The sequence below is a fragment of the Muscardinus avellanarius genome (genome assembly GCF_963383645.1).
Source record: "Muscardinus avellanarius genome assembly, chromosome: 16".
Taxonomy (NCBI): domain Eukaryota; kingdom Metazoa; phylum Chordata; class Mammalia; order Rodentia; family Gliridae; genus Muscardinus; species Muscardinus avellanarius.
The window spans coordinates 59,415,869-59,437,274 of NC_137802.1; the positions used below are offsets into that span (position 1 = coordinate 59,415,869).

The following is a 21,406-nucleotide window of genomic DNA, read 5'->3' on the forward strand; positions in this document are numbered from 1 at the left end:
GAGTTTAAAGATAATGGGGCTCTACCACTTACCAATATTCTCAACCCTTTTTATTTTTTATTTGAAGACAGGGTCTAGATAATTTCCTAGGCTGAGGTTGAATTTGGGATCCTCCTGCTTAGCCTAATGAATTGCTGGGATTACAGGTGTGTGCTACAGTACCCAACCATGCTCTTTTGATAAATATAAAATTTATACTCTGTAGCTATCTAAATAGAATAGGTTATCATATGAAAGCTCAACAATACTTAAGGAGTGTTTCTACAGGGCATTCTCAAAATTCTCTACATCACTGTAAAGTAAGATGTTAGAGTCTTCCATCTCCAGGGTTAAAAGCATTTAGTTCTCATCCTCTCCTCTCACCTCCTGCTGAGCCCTTTGTCATGGAAACAAGCTTTCAATTCTAATCATTACTGCTTCCCTGACCTAGACAGAAGCTGAATTTAGAACCAGATTTGGTGTCTGACTTGAATTAGAGTTACAATGCTGCCAGTTACTAGCCATGCATACTTGCTCAAATTAATTAGATAACTTGACTAATCATAGGACTAATCATCCACATCTGGAAATTTGAGGATAATGACAGTATCTAAAAAGAGTCTTTGAGCCAGGCATGGTGGCACACGCTTGGAGGATCGTGGTTCGTGGACAGCCTCAGCTACCAAGGGAAGCCCTCCACAACTTACTGAGACCCTGTTTCAAATTAAAAAGAATAAAAAATACAGCAGGGGGTGTAGCTCAGGGGTCGAATGCCCCTGGGTTCTAACCCCAGCTAGCAAAAAATAAATAATAAAATAAAATAAAGAGTCTCTGTAAAACTGGGGATGTAGCCTGGTGATAAGAGTATTTGCCTAGAACGTGCATGAGACACTGGGTTCAATCCCTAGTCTGTCTGCTGTGTGTGTGTGCGTGCGCGTGTGTGTGTGTGTGTGTGTGTGTGTGTGTGTGTGTGAGAGAGAGAGAGAGAGAGAGAGAGAGAGAGAGAGAGAGAGAGAGAGAGAGAGAGAGAGATGTCTGTCTTCCCTTTGATCGTAGCAAGATTTTATTTTTGTGGTACTGAGGGTGGAACCCAGGGGCTTTCTACCTCCAGGCTATACTCCCAGACCTATTTTATACTTTACTTGGAAACAGGGTCACAAAGTTGCCAAGAGGCTCACTAAGTAGCAGAGGCTGCCTTCAAACCTGTGAGATCCTCCTGTCTCAGCCTCCCAAGCACAGGAATTACAAGCATGTGCCACCATGTCCAGCTAAGATTTTATTTCTTTTTTAAAGCAGCACAAGTTCACTACAAAATGTTTAGATAAAACATAGACAAAAAAAAATTATATCTAATTTGTATTCTGGGCTAACTTTAAAGACAAATTTTACAAAGTGCCTTTACCCTTTGATAGATGCATCAACTCTATGCCAGTATCAGAGTATAGAGCCTTTCTTTTTTTATGGTTTTATTTGTGTGTGTGTGGTTCTGGGGTTCCTGGAAGCCCTTCTAACTTAGGGCTACACTCCCAGACCCATTTTTATATTTTTTTTTATTTGGAAACAGGGTCTCTTAAGCCAGCATGGCTGGCTTCGAACCTGCGCAATCCTCACCACAACCAGCAAGTATAGAGCCTTTCTAAGTTTACACTTCGTGTGTGTGTGTGTGTGTGTGTGTGTGTGTGTGCGCGCGCGCGCGCGCGCGCGTGCGTCTAGGCATGGACCCCAGGTGCATTCTACTTCTGAGCTACACCCCCAGCCTATTTTGTTCTTTATTTTGAAACAGGGCCTAAGTTGCAGAGGCCTCACTAAGTAGCTGATGCTGGCCGAGAACTTGCAATCATCCTGTCTCAGTCTCTCAAGTACTGGGAATACAAGTGTGCAGCACTACACCCGGCTATAAGTTTATACTTCTATATGTTTACTAAAGCTGTATCATACTAATGTGTAAACTTTTTACATAAAGTATCATCAACACACTTCCTTTTAGCGGTTGTGTTGTATGTCCTTGTATAATAAGATAACAAATTTAATGCAAAATAACAAGCTAACAAGAACTGCTAACTTTCCTTAACTGTTTAGTAATGTATAACAGGTTTTAAAGATAGCACTTGACCAAATATTTAATATATGGGGTCTCATTTAATTCTTAAAACCCTTCTCTGAGCCATGAACTATATCATTATTAGCAGTAATAAAATTTAGGCTTAAGTCAATGGACTTGTGAAAGGTCATAAAGCCCAACTAGCGATGACAGTGGACTACAATCCATATCCCGTCCAGAACCCGTCCTCTTAACAACACTTATGTCATTCTGCTTTATGTCATAATTGAACAAACCCTTCCTCCCGTGGACAACTATGCTATTTCCAATGGGACTACTAAAATCATAACCATCCCGTGCCCATACTGTTGCATATATCCAAAATCATTTAGGAAACTGTTTTGAAGAGGAATTACTGAGTCAAGGATATAACTAGAACATATGTAATAAACTATAATAATACTTAAAGATAAAAACTTTTTAGGTCTCAATGTAATTATATTATTACAACTACAAATCATACTGGATTAACTGCAGAGTCAGGATTGATCTGCAATGTGTAGATGTCATCTCTTGAATACTGGAAGAGCCCATAGTATGGATTCAACATTTCATGTGACAGGAGATACAACCATTCCCTAGAAAATAAGATATGATGAATTCTTTGTTAATAAAGACATTTTTTATTAAGTAAGCCTGTAAATACTTTAGCAAAGATATTTTTCAAAATAACAAAAGGTTAATAAAATACTAACTGTAGTTCTGTGTGATAACAGTGAACACAAAGTCTATCATGCCCACACAACAATTGAAACTCTTGTCTTACTAAACTACAGTCACTACTCACTCTGTTTTGGGCACTTTCATTACACTTTAGCAGTTTACTCACTCATAAAATACTCCAGCCCCACAATCCATCATTCTCTAAATAAATTTGTAACCAATTACTATAAAATGAAGGGAAGAATATGGTTTTATTTTCAAAATATCCATGTCATCTAAACTGTCCTGGTTCTCTCCCATCAGGACAGATTTTTATGTACTTTATATATTTGTAAAATATATAGACATATAACATTAATCACCCTTTATTTTGGACAAGTGCTGGTTGTTGGTACTGTTTTAGTAAGGAAATTTTATTGTCTATTTCATTATCTTTTATTGAATAAAGCCTACAACATCCCATAATAAAAAATATAAGTGGTCAGAAATTCCAAGACATTTGGCATGTTATGGATGCAAGGCCCAGCCTGCATTCTCTGTTTATGATCCATACCATTTCTTAATTTCAAGTGTACGTCTTATTTTTTTGTTTGTTTGTTTGTTTGTTTGGTGGTACTGGGGTTCCTAGAAGCCCTTCTACCTCCGGGCTACACTCCCAGACATATTTTTTAAATATATTTTTTTATTTGGAAACAGGGTCTCTTAAGCCAGCACAGCTGGCTTTGAACCTGTGTGATCCTCCTCTCTGCCTCCCAAATGCGGGGATTACAAGCATGCGCCACCATGCCCAGCGCTTCTTTTATATTTTTCAAAATATAAAAGATGAGCTGTTATTCATAGAGACAGAAATTAAATTAAATTAAATCACTAGTCTAGAACTTAAGAGATACAGTTTTAATCTCAATTCTTATTCCTTAATTAGGGACTTTTTTTTTTTGGTGGTGGTACTAGAGATTGAACCTAGGGGCATTCTACCTCCAAGCTACACCCAAGCCCTATTTTTCATCCTTTATTTTGAAACAAGGTTTCACTGAATTGCAAAGGGCTTAAGTAGCTAAGGCTGTCTATGAACCTGTGATCCTCCTGTCTCAGCCTCCCAAGTACTGGGATTACAAGCATGTACCACCATGCCAGCCTGGGAAAAATTATTTAAATGATATGTTTTGATATTATGGATTTAAATAGTTTGACTAGTATATTTTTTAGCAAATGGAGTGGGATACCATTAACTAGTTAAAGAAAAATATTTCAAAACTCTATGTGATGAAGTCTAAATCAAATTACTATTGTTAGGTAATAATTGAAAAATTACTCTAGAGATTAAGAAGTGATGTCTCCACAAAGGCAGCATTCCCACACACACAGCACTCACCTGGCATGCCTTATGTGCTTTGTATGTTAGTGTTATGTGTGTGTATTATACGTGAGTATATTTTAATGAAAATCCAAATTTTTGTTTTCCCAAATTTTTAAAATATGCATAACAGTAAGTCAGGCATAGAGACATGTGCCTCTAATCCCAGTACTTAGGAGGCTGAGACAAAAAGATTGAAGGTTCAAGGCCAGCTTCAGCAACTTAGGGAAATGCTATTTCAAAATAAAAAAATAAAATAAAAGAAGCCTAGGAGTGTGGCTCAGAGGGAGAATGTTGCTAAGTTCAATCCCCAGTACCACCACCTGGAAAAAAAAAAAAAAATTGGGGTAAGACCAGAACTTAACTATTTTGGGTTCTAGGTTCTACTACAGAATAAAGTTCAGAAAAAGCACTTCATTGTCAATACCATTTTTTCTTCTCAAACCTTGACAATAAGGGGCTAAGTTTTTTTTTAAAAAGACCACTAAGCTGGGCCTAGTGGCACACACTTGTAATCCCAGCATTTGGGAGGCTGAGACAGGAGGATCCAGGTTCACGGACAGCCTCAGCTACTTAGTGAGGCTCTTTCCAACTCAGTGAGACCTTGTTTCAAAATATAGAATAAAAAAGTAGGGCTAGGGATATAGCCTGGAAATAAAATGCCCCTGAGATCCATCCCCAGTAGCCTTCAAAAAAAAAAAAAGGAATTATCCATTTGCAGGTAAAAAGGTGACAGAATGAAAGTAAGTCTACAAATGAACACAAGTGCTGATAAGTAACAATTATTGGAAACAGTTGGATTTATAATAGGGAAAGCAGAATTATTGGTAGTTCTCTCAGTATTTCAATTCAGAGTTATACTGTTTCTCCTATTTTTAAAATTTTTTTAAATTTACTGGTGCACTGTAATCATACTCTCCTATATTATAAAATGAATTTTTACACCTAAAAAATATCCCAATAAGATACATACTATCAAAAATAACTCAATGAGACTTAATGTGTAATTCTGTATGTAGCAGAAACATACTCTATACTGAGACATTCTCAGGTCCATCATGAGACCTACTCTGCATGTGCACAAACACAAAGATGCACACTTGTTAGTGAGGTAAAACACACAGCAATGTAAGGAAAGAAAAACAGTACTCAGTGCAGAAACATATCATTTAGGTCTGAAAACTATTCCTGACGATGTAAAGCAGAGGAAATAAATGCTGATGGAGAGAGATGGTGAAAAGCAGGGCCAGTTTTCAGAGTCTCTCACTGAGCTACACAAGCCATCAGGGAGTCCTAAAATAACTCTCTCGGTCGCAGTGCAAGGTTAACCTCATTATGGCTATATCTAAAGAATTTTCTGTGCTGCAAACTTTATACAATATTATACTAGAAAGTAAATCTTGATGAGATTATTACATCACAGGAAGTATTTTAAATTTGGAAGTCAAAGATCCACATGTCACTGACAAGTAAGTTTTTACCTGGCAACCCCTCCATAGTCAAGGCCTTCTTCCCCACGAAATTTTATCATTAATCGCTTCCAGAGATCCTTTGGTCTCATTTTCATGACCTGTCGATATGACTCCTGAAAAATATTTAAATATATTATTATTATTATTATTAGGTGCTTTTGACCTTTTTTTTTTTTCTGGTGCTGGGGATTGAACCCAGGGGCATTCTACCTCCAAGCTACACCCCCAGTCCAAGTTTTTATTCTTTATTTTGAAACAGGGTCTCACCAAGCATCTGAGGCTGGCCACAAACCCAGATCTTCCTATCTCAGCCTTCCCAAGCAAGCCTCAGCTACTTACTGAGGCTCTCCACAACTTAGTGAGACTGTTTCAAAAAAAAAAGAATTAAAAAAAAAAAAAATAGGCCTAGAGGTGTAGCAGAGAGTTACAGTGCCCTTGGGTTCAATCTCCAGTACCACCAAAAAAAAAAAAAAAAAAAAAAAAAAAATCGATGTTAAATTCCAAATGTTTCAAATTTCATTAATTTTCTTTTCTTTTTTGGTGGTACTAGGGTTCCTGGAAACCCTTCTACCTCTGGGCTACACACTCCCAGACCTTTTTTTTTTTTTTTTAATATTTTTTACTTGGAAACAGGGTCTCTTAAGCCAGCGCGGCTGGCTTCGACCCTGTGTGATACTCCTGTCTCTGTCCCACAAGCGCGGGGATTATAAGCGTACGCCACCACGCCCGGCAATTTCATGAAATTTTAAAACACAAAACCAGGTATGGTGGTGCACACTTGTAATCCCAGCACTTGGGAGGCTGAGACAGGAGGATCGCAGGTTCGAAGCCAGCATCAGCTACTTAGTGAGGCTCTCAGCAACTTAGTGAGATCCTATTTCCAAATAAAATATAAAATAGGTCTGGGAGTGTAGCCAAGAGGTAGAAGGCCCCTGGGTTTCATTCCCAATACCCCTCCAAAGAAAAATGGATATAGTTTAATCCTACTGAAAGCAATTCATTTGATGATTATTGTATTAAAAGCCTATGATATACAAAACTTATTTTAGTTCTGTGAACCAGAGTAATGGCTCCTCTTGCATTAAAAGCAGAATTTGGTGCAAGCAGTAGGTTTTTAAAAGTTAGCTGACTAATTTAAAGTCACATGTAACAATAAAAAATAAAAAATAAATGTAAGAATAACAAAGTTTCACCGGGTGTGGTGGTGCAAGCTTTGTGGTGCACACTTGTAAACCCTGCACTTGGGAGGCGGAGACAGGAGGATCACGCAGGTTCAAAGCCAGCCACGCTGGCTTAAGAGACCCTGTTTCAAAATATTAAAAAGTATAAAATAGGTCTTGGAGTGTAGCCTGGAGGTAGAAGGGCTTCCAGAAACCCTAGTACCACCAAAAAATAAAAATAAAAATAAAAATAAAGTTTCAAAAGAACATAATCATAAATGTAATCTTCATTACAAAAACAGCTTTATATCATTTTAAAATATAAATAAATGACAACCAAGGTAAAAAATGCTTGAAGAGAAAAAAGTTCATCCTTTAGGAAAAGGATATCAAGTGCGTAAACCCTTTTTGTCTAGAAATCTTTTTTTTTTTTTTTTTTTTTGCTGTATTGGAGATGGAATCCAGTATTGGAGGCATTCTACCTCCAAGCTACACCCCCTACCCTGTTTTTTATTCTGTATTTTGAAACAGGGTCTCACTGAGTTGCAAAGGGCCTCACTGAGTAGCTGAGGCTGTCTGTGAACCACGATCCTCCTGTCTCAGCTTCCCAAATGCTGGGATTACAAGCATGCACCACCATGTCCAACCCTAGGAATCTTCTAATGAAGATTCTGCCTTTGCCTCTACCACTTGCTATGTAAGAATTTTGAAGCTGCCCTTAGGACTTATTTATTTATTTTGTGGGTACTGGGGATGAAATCCAGGGACCGTCTACCTCTGGGCTATACATCCAGACATATTTTATGTTTTATTTGGAAACAGGATCTCACTAAATTGCTGAGAGCCTCACTAAGTAGCTGAGGCTGGCTTTGAACCATCAATCCTCCTGTTTCAGCCTCCCCAGTACTGGGATTACAAGCATGCGCCACCACACCTGGCTAGGGCGATAATTAAAGATAAAAGTATACACCAAAAAGAAAATTCTTCAATAAATTAAAGAAGCTTATTAATTAACTGCAATATTATTCAGACAAAATAATTTTAAGAGTCCCTTACCTTTCAGAAGAATTAAAAAGTACAAGATGGATAATATTTGTGGCCTTTTAAAATTCACTAACAACTTGGTATTTGCAATGCAGAGACCAAACTGATTAATGGAAACATGTCATTCTTCACTTCATTTAGTGCTTATCATACATACTGAGTAATGGTTATTGCCCTTACTCCCCACGATTAAAGAATTATGAGAATACTCCCATTCTTTTCTATTGGAATTTAGGAATCCCAAAAAATATTCTTGGAAAACAGAGAGTGAAACAATAAATATAATTTTCCTTTAAAATAAGGCTTTGTAAGTTTACCTCAAAAATCTCTTCCCTGGAAACCTCAATGCGGCAGTGGCCAGCCTGAGGCTGCTGCTGGGAGAGTTCTTGCCGCAGGATTTTGAGTTTCTGAACCAGGTCTCGCTTGTACCGGGGCACTGTCAGACACTCCGCGTCATCAGGGCACAGCGACACCACTTGCTGTTGCTGTTGGTCTTTTAACTGGTTCTGGCGACTGGAAGGCAAGTATACGTTTAAAACAACATCACACTATAAAACAAGTCTAGCTATATCATTTTCCAAGTCTTAATAAGATAAGTGGTTAGTCTACTGCTTTTTTAGCAATAAGAAACCAGCCCCAAAGCTTCTCATAGTCTGTATAAATTAATAACATCAGATAATGAACTTCTATACATAAAGCTAAGAACAAATTTTTCAAATACCATTCCAATTTCCCTCTACATTGTTCCACTGCCCATTTTAAAACTCAGGCATCTATATACCTAACACTTTGTTACCTAGACTATGTCTTTCTGGAAGAGCCAAACATTTAGGCATAGAAACTAGGCTGGCAGAGATCCTTCCTCCTTTTACCTGTCATAATCTAAACCACACAACTGTGGGAGATCACGTGTAAAAAGTAACACAGAGAAACTTTACAAGCAAGTCTTAAGTGTTTTATAAAATGACTACCTCTGTTGGGTATGGTGACGCATGCTTGTAATCCCAGTACTTGGGAAGCTGAGACAAGAGGATTGCAAATTTGCAGCCAGCCTCAGCTACTTAGCAAGGCTCTCTGCAATTTGGTGGGGCCCTGTTCAAAATAAAGAATAAAAAATAGGTCTGGGGGTATAGTTCAGAGGTAGAGTGCCCCTAGGTTCAATCCCTAGTTCTGCAAAAATAAACAAACAAATAAATAAATAAATAAAATGACTGCTTCTGTGTGGGTGAATGTCAAAATATACATAAAATTTACCATTTTAATTTTTTCTCATGTATGTGGGGTAGGGGTACTGGATTTTGAACCCAGGAGTATTCTACCACTGAGTTATATCCTAGCCATTATTATTATTATTATTATTATTATTATTATTATTATTATTATTATTATGTTTTGTTGGTACTGGGGATCCTGGAAGCCCTTCACCTGCAGGCTACACTCCCAGAACTATTTTTTTTTTTGGGGGGGGAGGGGAAACAGGGCCTCTTAAGCCAGCGTGGCTGGCTTCGAACCTGTGCGATCCTCCTGTCTCTACCTCCCAAGCGTGGGGATTACAAGCTTGAGCCACCATGCCTGGCCCTTATTTTTTATTTTGAGACAGAGGTTCCAAAGTTACACCCGTTGGCTTCAAACCTGTGATCCTCCTTCCTGTCTCAGCCTCCCAAGTACAGAAATTACAGATGTGTGCCACCAGGCCCATCCCCATTTTAGCCATTTTTAAGTGTATTGCTGCAGTGGCATTAAGTACACTCAAGCTGTTAGGCTAAAGTGAGGTCTAATTGCATGTTCGTGGTTTGCCACAACATGAAAACAATCATAAAAATAAAAATAAGTGAATAATAATAACAATATAATAAAAGGTACTTTAACTATATATATATATATTATTTTTCTGGCATAATATAAATCTACCCAAGACTTTTTAAGTAACCCTTTGATATCATCATTGTAGTAACTTAATAAGAAATAAGGTTAGATAATTTTTTACTGATCTATATGCAGTCACTGAATGTCAAAATGAAGAGTTTGAATTGTGTGTGTGTTTCTCAGCCTCCTAAATACAGAAATCATAGGTGTGGGCCCCACACTTGGCTAAAATCAATTTTACTCACGACAGGTAAAAAGACAATCTTAGTCTAAAGGTTAAGAGCAATAACAAGTATGCAAGATGCACAAAGATAGCTTTTAGTTCTCTAACACATCACCCAGATTTACTGCACATGCAATGGTTCCTATGCACCCAGGCAAACTTTATACCTAAAACATAAAAATACAGAAAAAATAGTTTGTTGGGTTTTTTTTGTTTTTTTTGTGTTTTTTTTTTTTTTTTGGTGGTACTGGGGTTCCTGGAAGCCCTCCTTCCTCCAGGCTACACTCCCAGACCTATTTTATATATTTTTTATTTGGAAACAGGGTCTCTTAAGCCAGCACGGCTGGCTTCGAACCAGCGCGATCCTCCTGTCTCCACCTCCCAAGCACGGGGATTACAAGCGTGCGCCACCACGCCCAGCAAAATACAGTATTTTTTAAAACATCACTATTAACTGCTCTTCCAAACATTAAAGTGTTTATTATACAGACACACATGCACACACACACACACACACACACACACACACACACACACACAGATTAATGCAAGTAAAAGTATTTCACAAATAACTGCCTAGGTTCTATTTCACAAAGGAACTTGGGGGGCTAGGGACGCAGCTCAATAGTAGTGTTTGCCGAGCCTGTGTGAGGCCCTGGTTTGAGTCCTAGGCCCCTTCCACACACATTAATTATATTTTCACTCCTATATTGGGCTATTTTTTTGGGAGGGGACAGAAACAGGAATGGAACCAGTGGCATCCTACCTCTGAGCTATATTCCCAGCCCTGTTTTTTATTTTCTATTTTGAAACAGAACCTAAGTTGTTGAAAACCTCACTAAGTAGCTGAGGCTGGCCACGAACCTGCAATTCTCCTGTCTGTCTCCCAAGTACTGGGGTTACAAGCCTGCACCACCAGCCCCAGCAGGCTATGATTTCTTAAATGTAACTATAAAAACGCAGTCCATAAGAGAACAAATAGATAAACTAAAATATCAAAACTTCTGCTTTTCAAGTAATACCATTAAGTCAATGAAGAGACACATCATAGACTAGGAGAAAAATCTTTAGAAAGCAAGTTTTAGATATCTCTCTCCCCTCTCCTCTTCCCCCATAGATATGAATATATTTCTAAGAACTCTCAAAACTCCATGAAAAACTAAACAGCTCAATTAAGGGGGGGAAGAATGATGATGACAAAGATTTCCCCAAAGAGACTATATGGACGGTATGATGGCTTGAATTTAAAATGTGCCCCTAACCCTCCAGCAAACAAAGCAGCAAAGTTGGAAGCAGGGCCTGGTGCTAAGGAGGGCCCCGGGGTGGGCTAAGGTCTTCTCAAGGCTTCTCTGGCTCTGTTTCCAGACTCCATGAGGTAAGAAGATAGCCTTGCTCTCTCCCTATCTACCTGCTGCCATATTCTGAGCTCCCCAGAACTGGCCTGACATACACTGAACTCTGCTTCAAACCCGTGAGCAAATAAATATTCATTCAGTTGTTTTGGATTATAACAATGAGAATGTTAGCTAAGTCAAATAAATGGCAAGTAAACACATGTCCTGTAATGACCATGAGTCATTACAGAAACTCCTATTAAAACCAGAATGAAGCTGGGCATGGTAGTACACATCTATAATCCCAGTACTTCCTAAGACAGGAAGATTGCAGGTTCAAGTCCAGCTTGGTCAATTTAGTGAGATCCAGTTAACAACAACAACAAAAAAGGAAACAAACAAAAAAAAGAGGAGTGTAGCTCAGCACCAGAACATACCAACAAAACTAAACAAACACTTTTGACACTTTGAAAAGCAACCTGAGCCTGGTGTGGTAATGCACACTTGTAATCCCAGCATTTGGGAGGCTAAGACAGGAGATCAGGGTTCGAGGACGGCCTCAGTTATTTAGTGAGGCCCTCTGCACTCAGTGAGACCCTGTTTCAAAATAAAGAATAAAAATAGGGCTGGGGGTATAGCTCGGAGGTAGAATGCCCCGAGGTTCTATCCCCAGTACCACCCCCCCAAAAAAAAAGAAAGAAAAGAGTATTAATACATAAATCTACCATGATTCAGCCATTCTATTACTGGGAATTTACTTACCCAAGAGAAATGAGAACATATGTCTATACAAAGACTTGTTCATAAGAATTTTATCTCTCATAGCCAAACACTGAAAACAATGCAGATGTCCATCAATAGTTAAACGAATACATTGTGGCATATATGTACAACTGAATACCACCAGCAATAAAATCATATGGATTATATATGCAACAACTGAGACAAATCTCAAAATAATGCTGGGCAAAATAAACCAAACAAAAAAGAACACATACTGTATAATTTCATTAATCAAAAATTCAAGAAAATGTGAGCAGGGCATGTGGTACATGCCTATAACCCCTTGGGAGGCTGGAACAGGAGGATCGCAGGTTTAAGACCAGCTTTAGCGACTTGGTGAGCTTCTCAGATATCTAGCAAGACTCCATTTCAAAATAAAAAATAAGCTGGGCATGGTGGCACATGCTTGCAATCCCAGCATTCAGGAGGCTGAGACTGGAGGATCACGGTTTGCAGCCAGCCTCAGCTACTTAGTGAGGCCCTCTGCAACTTAGTGAGACCCGGTTTCAAATAAAGAATAAAAAATAGGGCTGGGGGTGTAGCTCGGAGGTCAAATGCCCCTGGGTTCCATCCCCAGACCCGCCCAAAAAAAAAAAAAAAAAAAATCCAGGCATGGTGCATGTCTGTAATCTAAGTAATTGGTAGGCTGAGACAGAAGGCTCACTGGCTTGCAGCTAGCTCAGCAATTTAGGGAGGCCTTCCACAACTTACAAAGACCCTATTTAAAAAAAGGAAAGCTGGGCGTGGTGGCACACGTTTATAATCCCAGAGCTTAGAAGGCTGAGACAGGAGAATCGTATAGGTTCTAAGCTAGCCTCAACTACTTAGTGAGGCTCTCAGGAGCTTAGTGAGACCCAGTTTCCAAATTATAAGTACAGATGGAAGACTAAAAATGAAACACATTCTCTCTTCTCCAAATTGTACAAACCCAGCTGACTTCCTCAGACTTCAAGCTTCTAGAACTTTAAGGGAATAAACTTCTGCTGTTCACCCAATTTATGCTATATTGTTAGAGCAGCCCTAGGAATCCAATGCAGGGTGAAAAAAGCCCATGGAGGAACAGGAGGATGCCCAAAGACTTGATCAGACAAATTATTTTCTTAAAATGAGTGAATCTAGCAGGGTGTGGTGGTGCACGCTTGTAATTACAAAAGTGTAGAAGGAAATCTTTAGAGTGAAACTGGTCATTGTGGTGATGATTTCCTGGGTGTACAACATGTCAGAGCAAACTACGTACTTTAAATACTTAAAATTATTTTATGTCAATTATTTTTAATAAAGTTGATTATTAAAAAAAAAAATCCAGGGGACATGGGACTCATTCAAAAAGCCTTGTATGAAAGACTAAGACCTGCAAATGGAAAAGAAGGCTTCAAGCTGAAGGGTAAGGCTGAAGAAAAAAAAAAATTACAGGATTTAGCCATCCCAAAACTATTACTTCTGATGCACATAGAGGAAAAAATTCAACTACCCCAGTAAAGCAGTCTGTCCCTTCAGCTATGCTAGGGTGCAAAAGACAATTATGTAAATAAAGGCTGATGTCAGTGCTGGCCAGGAAAAAGCATGCCAATCATTATCCTTTGAGTCCTCCAACAATGCCCAAAGACTTGATCAGACGAATTATTTTCTTAAAATGAGTGAACCTATGCCGGGCGTGGTGGCACACGCTTGTAATCCCAGCTTGGGAGGCAGAGACAGGAGGATCGCGCAGGTTCGAAGCCAGCCGCGCACTCTGGCTTAGGAGACCCTGTTTCCAAATAAAAAATGTAAAAATGTCTGGGAGTATAGCCCGGAGATAGAAGGGCTTCCAGGAACCCCAGTACCACCAAAAAAAAAAAAAAAAAAAAATGAGTGAACCTAGCAGGGTGTGGTGGTGCACGCTTGTAATCCCTGCGCTTGGGAAGCTGAGACAGGAGGATTGCATCACACAGGTTCGAAGCCAGCCTCAGCTACTTAGTGAGGCTCTCAGAAACTTAGTGAGACCCAGTTTCCAAATAAAATATGAAAAGATAGGTTTGGGAGTATAGCCCGGAGGTAGAAAGTCTCTGGGTTCTATCCCTAGACCCGCAAAAAAAAAAAAAAAAAAAAAAAAAAAAAGAGAGAGAGAGAGATTTCAGCTGTAAAGCCTTGCCCATAGTCATCTTAAAATTAAATTAATTAAAAAGCTTTTTTTTTTTTTTGCGGTAGTGGGGGTGGAACCCAGGGGCATTCTACCTCCAAGCTAAACACCCAGCCCTATTTTTTATTCTTTATTTTGAAACAGGGTCTCACTGAGTTGCAAAGGGCCTAAGTAGCTGAGACTGTCCTCAAACTGTGATCCTCCTGTCTCAGCCTCCCAAATGCTGGGATTACAAGCATGACCCACCACACCCAGTAAGTGTTGAGCTTTTTCATTGCACAATAACTTAGAAATAAAAAATACTGAAGAGAGAAGTGAAATAATACTTCAGTAAGAAAAATACTTTTTCTTTCTTTTTCTATTGGGGGGGGCAGTACTGGAGATTGAACCCTGGGGCATTCTACCTTGGAGCTACACTCCCAGCCCTATTTAATTTTTATTTTGAAACAGGTTAAGCATGGTGGCACATGTTTATAATCACAGTACTGAGAAGCCTAAGACAAGAGGATCACAGGTTCAAAACCAGCCTTGGCAACTTAGAGAGGCTTTCAGCAAGCTAGTAAGTCCTTGTTTCCAAATAAAAAATAAAATCAGGCTGGGAGTATGGCTTGGAGGTAGAATGCCTCTAAGAGGAGGGAGGGAGAAAAGGAGGGATGGAGGGGGAAAGGAAAGAAGAAAGGTAGTAAGAGAGGGAGGGAGGGAGGGAGGGAAGGGGAAGGGAGGAAAAGGGAAGGGAAGAAAGAAAGCCAGCCAGGCATGGTGGCACACGCTTGTAATCCCAGCATTCGGGAGGCTGAGACAGGAGGATCACAATTCAAGGACAGCCTCAACTACTTAGTGAGTCCCTTTGCAACTCAGTGAGACCCTGTTTCAAAATAAAGAATAAAAATTAGGGTTGGGGGTGTAGCTCGGAGGTAGAATGTCCCTGTAATCTATTAGCTCGGAGGTAGAATGTCCCTGTAATCCATTCCCAGTACAGGAAGAAATGAAGGAAGGAAGGGAGGGAGGGAGGGAGGGAAGGAGTGAGGGAGTGAGGGAGGGAGAGAGAGAGAGAAAGAAAGAAAGAAAGGAGGGAAAGAGAGAGAGAAGGGAGGGAGGGAGGGAGGGAGGGAGGGAGGGAGGGAGAGAGAGAGAGAGAGAGAGAGAGAGAGAGAGAGAGAGAGAGAGAGAGAGAGAGGAGGGAGAAGCAGGGTCTTGCTAGGTTGATGAGTCTCACTTCTTGCTGAGGCTGTCCTCACAAATGCAATCTACCTGTCTCAGACTCCCAAGTACTAGGATTACAAGTATGCCCCATCATGCCTACACAAAAATATTTTTTCAAATGAAAACTTCCTACTGGGAATGTCTGTAAAACATGAAGGTAAAAGCAAATGTTGATCATATGAATACAGGCTAATAAAGAAAATAGAAAATAATCATAACAAAAGCAGTCAACTCTTCTTAAAATTATATACTCTCATTTACTCCGAGAGACAGAAAATGCAGCCAACAAATTTTTTTTTTTTTGGGGGGGTGGTACCCGGAGGATGGAACCCTCCGGGCTACACTCCCAGACCTATTTGATATTTTATTTGGAAACAGGGTCTCTTAAGCCAGCTGAGTCTGGCTTTGAACCTGCGCGATCCTCCTGTCTCAGCCTTCCAAGCGCGGGGATTACAAGCCTGCGCCACCACGCCCGGCTAATGCAGCCAACATGTCTAACCATTGCACCTGTAGTCCCTCCTTCAGAATATTAACTTTCATTCAATTATTCAATACAACTAACTACTCAGTCAAAAGAGAGAAACTTATAACTACTAATCTACTGAAATGTTCTACTGGCAACATCAAGCCAAACTTCAAACTCCTATTCCCCAAGGACATGATCCAGAAGGCAGGCTGTAAAGTACAACTATCTCTTGGAGTTTTTCTAGGCTTCCAAAAGAGATATTCCGGTTCTTCACTGATACCTTTTACCAAGTACTTGGGTATGTAACATACTAAAAGAAGGGCAAACACATAGAATATGGGCCCTCTTCTTAAGCAATTCAAATTTTGGTGTAAAGGGACAAGAAGATAACAAATAATTATGATATAAAAGTAAAACAAGAAGGCTTTATTTATTTGTTATATCTCCAAATCCCAGTTAGCTGCCCCTATATGTTGCTTAAATCCTACACAAAAATTAAGACTTGGTGGATTCTAAATATTAAAAATTCGCCTACACCAGGCGTGGTGGCCCACACTTATAATCCCAGTACTTGAAAGGCTGAGACGAGGATCGCACAGGTTCGAAGCAGGCCTCAGCTACTTAGTGAGGCTCACACCAACTCAGTGAGACCCTGTTTTCAAATAAAATACAAAACAGGTCTGGATGTGTAGCCCAAAGGTAGAAAGCCTCTGGGTTCCATCCCTAGTACCCCCCCAAAAAAAATTCACCTATAAGACTGGGCATGGTGGCACATGCTTATAATTCCAGAACTTAGGAGGCTGAGACAGGAGGATCGCACAGGTTCGAAGCCAGCCTCAGCTACTTAGTGAGACTCTCAGCAACTTAGACCCTGTTTCCAAATAAAATATAAAATAGGGCTGGGAATATACCCCAGAGGTAGAAAAGCCCCTGGGTTCAACCCCAAGTACCATAAAAAGAAAATTCACCTATAGTTCAAATTTTATTTATTTATTTATTTATTTATTTATTTAGGAACTGGGTTGAACCCAGGAGCATTCCATCTCCACACTACACCCACAATCTTTTTTTTTTTTTTTTTTGGCAGTAGTAGAGATGGAATCCAGGGGCATTCTACCTCCAAGATACACCCCCCAGCCCTACTTCTATTTTTTATTCTTTATTTTGAAACTGGGTCTCACTGAGTTGCAAAGAACCTCACTAAGTAGCTGAGGCTGACCTTGAATCTGGATCCTCTTGTCTCAGCCACCTAAATGCTGGGATGTACAAGCATGTGCCACCATACCCAGCTTCAAATTTTTATTTTTATTTTTTAATTTTTGGTGGTACTGGGGGTGGAACCCAGAAGCTTTCTACCTACAGGCTATACTCCCAGACCTATTTTACATTTTATTTGGAAACAGGGTCTCACTAAGTTGCTGAAAACCTCACTAAGTAGCTGAGGCTGGCTTCGAACCTGTGTGATCCTCCTGTCTCAGCCTCCCAAGCGCGGGGATTACAAGAGTGCGACAACACGCCCGGCTTTCTATTTATTTATTTATTTATTTATTTATTTATTTATTTATTTATTTATTTATTTTTGGTGGTACTGTGGTTCCTGGAAACCCTTCTACCTCCAGGCTACACTCCCAGACCTATTTTATATTTTTATTTGGAAACAGGGTCTCTTAAGCCAGCAAGACCGGCTTCGAACCTGCGAGATCCTCCTGTCTCCACCTCCCAAGCACGAGGATTACAAGCATGTGCCACCACGCCCAGCTCAAATTTCTAAATATAAAAAGCATATTAGAAAAGTGAACAAAAGATATAAACAATTCATATAAGACTTGATACAACTGGTCAATGGCTAATGAAAAACTGTTCAATCTCAACAGACAATGGTCAAAAGATGTGAAGAGAACCATAAAGAAAAAGGAAATCCAAATGGTCAATAAAACTATGAAAGGCACTCAACCAGGCTAATAATTAGTTAAAGTCACAAGGAGATACCACCAAAAACATCATCAGATTGGCAAATAATTTTAAAATTCAACAATACCAAGTACTGGCAAGGTTCTGGAGCAACTGGAACTTACTTCTTTAGTAAAAGACTAAATTGGTACAGCTACTCTAGAAAAGTTGCTTTTGCATATTAAAGTTAAAGATTAAAATATCCTCTGATGTTGCAATCCCACCACTGGACATGTGCCCAGAGCAGTGTCACTCAGAGGGCAGACTGTGAACTATATATTTTTTGCTTCTAGGCCATGGATCCTAGTGCACAAAACCAGCTCAAACTTCTCTGTAATTCTCCAAGTGCTTACAAATTGTAAACCTTTCAAAATACTTGTAAATTTTATTTGTAATGAAGGTTTTAGAGTGTTCTATTCACAATAAAGTAAGAACTACTGATATAATGAGACTGCCAGGATACTTGTACATATTTCAAAGAAAAAAAAAACAAAAATAAGCATTTTAAATGTTTTCTTCTGTTATCCTGAATAATGGACAGTTCTCATTAAGTTTTATACTTTATTTAACTTAGCTCCAAAAAGGTGAATGCAATAAGGATATTTTCCAAAGTTGTTTTGAATTACGTAGTTTTAACTTTTGGGGAAGCCCAACTGGGGATGGAATTCAGAGCCCTGCACATGCTATACAAAAGTTCTACCACCCAGCTACATCACTAGCCCTTTTCTAAACTTGGGATAGATGTTTCTGCCTCAGCCTCTCAAGTATTCTAGTAATGTGCCAACATTACCAGTTTATACACTCAACATACTTATTATATATGCTAATGAATGAGGAAGGCAGAGCAGGTAGCATTTAAGAGATCTAGAGTGAGTTATTCTGGGGTCACAAAAAAACTTTTTTTCCAGATTCCAAGGCCAAGAACCTTGTTGCTATACTGTCAAAATGTTTTTGCAGGAACTGAGGGAGTCTTAGTGGCAGAGGGCTTACATAGTATATGTGAGGCCCTGGGTTAAACCCCAGTACCACAGGACAAAAAATAAAAAGTGATTTTGCCAGTATTGAAAAAAGACACTTTGCTACTTTGCTCAGTAATCAACTTTCCTTTTCACTACAGCTTCAGCAGACTGAAGCTAGGGTGTCTAGAACTGACATAGGCCCAGTCACTTACCTCCTGGCAACCCACCCAGAGTTTTCTCAGGAAGAAACTGCTAAGTAAAGTACAAAGAATAACACTTTGCCCACAATAAGTGCTACTGAAGTATGTACAGTTAATATTACTTCTGTTGCAAGAGCAACACAAAATTAACCTGTTTAGCCTCAACTTCTGTGAAGCAAAAGGACCTCTAAAAATATATATATACTTTTTTTTTTTTTTTGAGGGTCTGGGGATGGAACCCAGGGGCATTCGACCTCCGAGCTACAACCCCTGCCTTATTTTTTATTCTTTATTTTGAAACAGGGTCTCACTGAGTTGTAAAGGGCCTCCCTATTAGCTAAGGATGTCCACAAACCGTGATCCTCTGGTCTCAGCCTCCCAAGTGCTGGGATTACAAACGGCTAACATGTACTTTTAATACATACCTTTTTCCTAACATTTCAGGACTGGTTCCTATTTAAGCATAGTGGAGCTAAAATTCTCCTATGTCCGAGTAAAATTTGTCACACTCTTAAATAAAATTTGATTAATAAAAGTAAATTATGAGTTGAAGAGAGATGTTCCTTCACATTTCTTATTTAAAAAAAAAAAAATACCAATCAATTTCCTCTTGTTCTGACTGGCATTTTAACATGTATGATTTCAAAAACTTACTTTAAAACTAAATGTAAGTTAGCAGACAGCCGAGGATCTGTAAATTGTGTTGTTCTGTTGTTATGGTCAACGAAATAAACTCTGCCTGTTGCAGTATTACGAATCTCCCATCCAGGAGGCAAAGGACCAAGCTCTTCACAATTGATGTTGCTAAGATCCCTGCAAAAACAAATATAAAATAAAAAATACCTCATTGCTGGGCCTGCTGAGCCAACCAAGTGTAAATGACACAAAACAATTCCATGAAGTCTGAGAAAATGTATTGTTTCAGAAACTTGAGATGTTCAGCTGGAATCTTTAATTCCCAATGGTTTAACAAACTTGCATATTCAAGACCCAATCCATAAATGGCTCTGAAGAACTTATCACATAGCCTACATTTTTAGTAAATCTGTTCCTACACTTTAATATAATACAGATTTTAAATTAATATAAAAGCAATCACAAAATTTGCCAATGTAAACTACACTTTAATATTTGTTTGACAGAAAATATTATGTTACAAGTATCAGTGATAAAAGTTAAATATTTTCTAAAATTTCCCTTCAATTATTTCTTTACTAAATCATAAGATCTGTGTAAATAAATGCCCATTCCATGAGTAATTTTAAGCTCTCCAACAAAGCAAAACTGGAAATGTTTTCTAAGTTATGATTCTGAAAAGAATAATAGCTTTTTTTTTCTTTCTTTTTTTTTATGTTCTGGGTCAAAACCCAGGGACATTCTACCTCTGAGTTATAATATCTCAGGCCTTTTTCATTTTTATTTTGAATTAGGGTCTCACTAGTTACCAAAGGCCTTGCTAAATTGTTGAGGCTGACTTGAACCTGTGATCCTTCTGTCTCAGCCACCCAAGTGACTGGGATTACAAGTGTGCGCTACCACTTCAAGCTAGTTTTTGAACGATGATGAGATAAGTAAGAGATGAGGGTTTATTTTTTGTTTGGGGGTCATTTGTTTTGTTGTTTTGGTACTGGGGAAGCCCATGAGCATTCTACCTATGAGCTACATCCCCAGCCTTTTATATTTTTTATTTGGAAACAGGGTCTCACTAAGTTGCTGAGAGCTTTTCTAAGTAGCTGAGACTGGCCACAAACCTGCAATCCTCCTGTCTTAGCCTTCCAAGCACTGGGGTTACAGGCATGTGTCACCACACCCAGCCCTTTGGTTATTTGTAAACCAACAATAGGGCTGCAAATTGTTATCCTCTATATTATTAGAACAAAATCTTCCAGATGGAAGATTCTAAAGTGTTCAGGTTGCTATCATAACCCACTGGGATAATAAAATCACTGCCTTCAGTGACCCAAAGAGATTAGGTGTAACAATATTCATGTTCATGTCATTACAAGTACTAAATGAACACTTTAGATGACTGGAACCACCTGTAAATAGTGAGAAAAATGATGCTATCCAAAAATGACCACGCAAAGTCAAGCATCTAGACAATAAAGCTCATAGGTACAATGCCCCTGGATTCAAACCTCAGTGCCAAAAAATAATAAATCTGTTACCTTTTGTAGTCTTTTGTTCAAAAGAGAAAAAAGATAAAAGCCACACATTTAAGATAAATCAAGACTGTAACAAATTTCATTAAAATCATATCTTAAAAGTTAAATCACAGCTGGGATTACACTCTGTAATCCCAGTACTTGGGAGACAGAAATAGGAGGATCATAGATTCAAGGTCAGCCTCAGCAACTTAGCCAGACTCTCAGAAATTTAACAAGCCCCTGTTGCAAAAGAAAAAATAAAAAGGGCTTTGATATATCTCAGAGATAGAATGCCCTAGGTTCAATCCCCAGTACAAAAAAAAAGTTAAACCAAACAGATGTTTTCCCTCAAATAACCTCTTCTAAACTAGGTGTGGTGTTCA

General features: G+C 39.0%; 1 protein-coding gene across 2 annotated transcripts in view; it reads right to left on the reverse strand.

Moving 5' to 3' along the window:
- SMURF2 (SMAD specific E3 ubiquitin protein ligase 2) overlaps positions 1-21,406 on the reverse strand; it is a gene marked incomplete at both ends in the record, with an annotated part of 115,309 nt that overhangs the window by 12,512 nt on the left and 81,391 nt on the right. For both annotated transcript variants that reach the window (XM_080712843.1, XM_080712842.1), the window contains 4 exons: positions 2,544-2,658; positions 5,579-5,682; positions 8,091-8,286; positions 19,531-19,689. In XM_080712843.1, the coding sequence (XP_080568969.1) occupies positions 2,544-2,658; positions 5,579-5,682; positions 8,091-8,286; positions 19,531-19,689 (574 nt within the window). The remainder of the gene's footprint in view (positions 1-2,543; positions 2,659-5,578; positions 5,683-8,090; positions 8,287-19,530; positions 19,690-21,406) is intronic.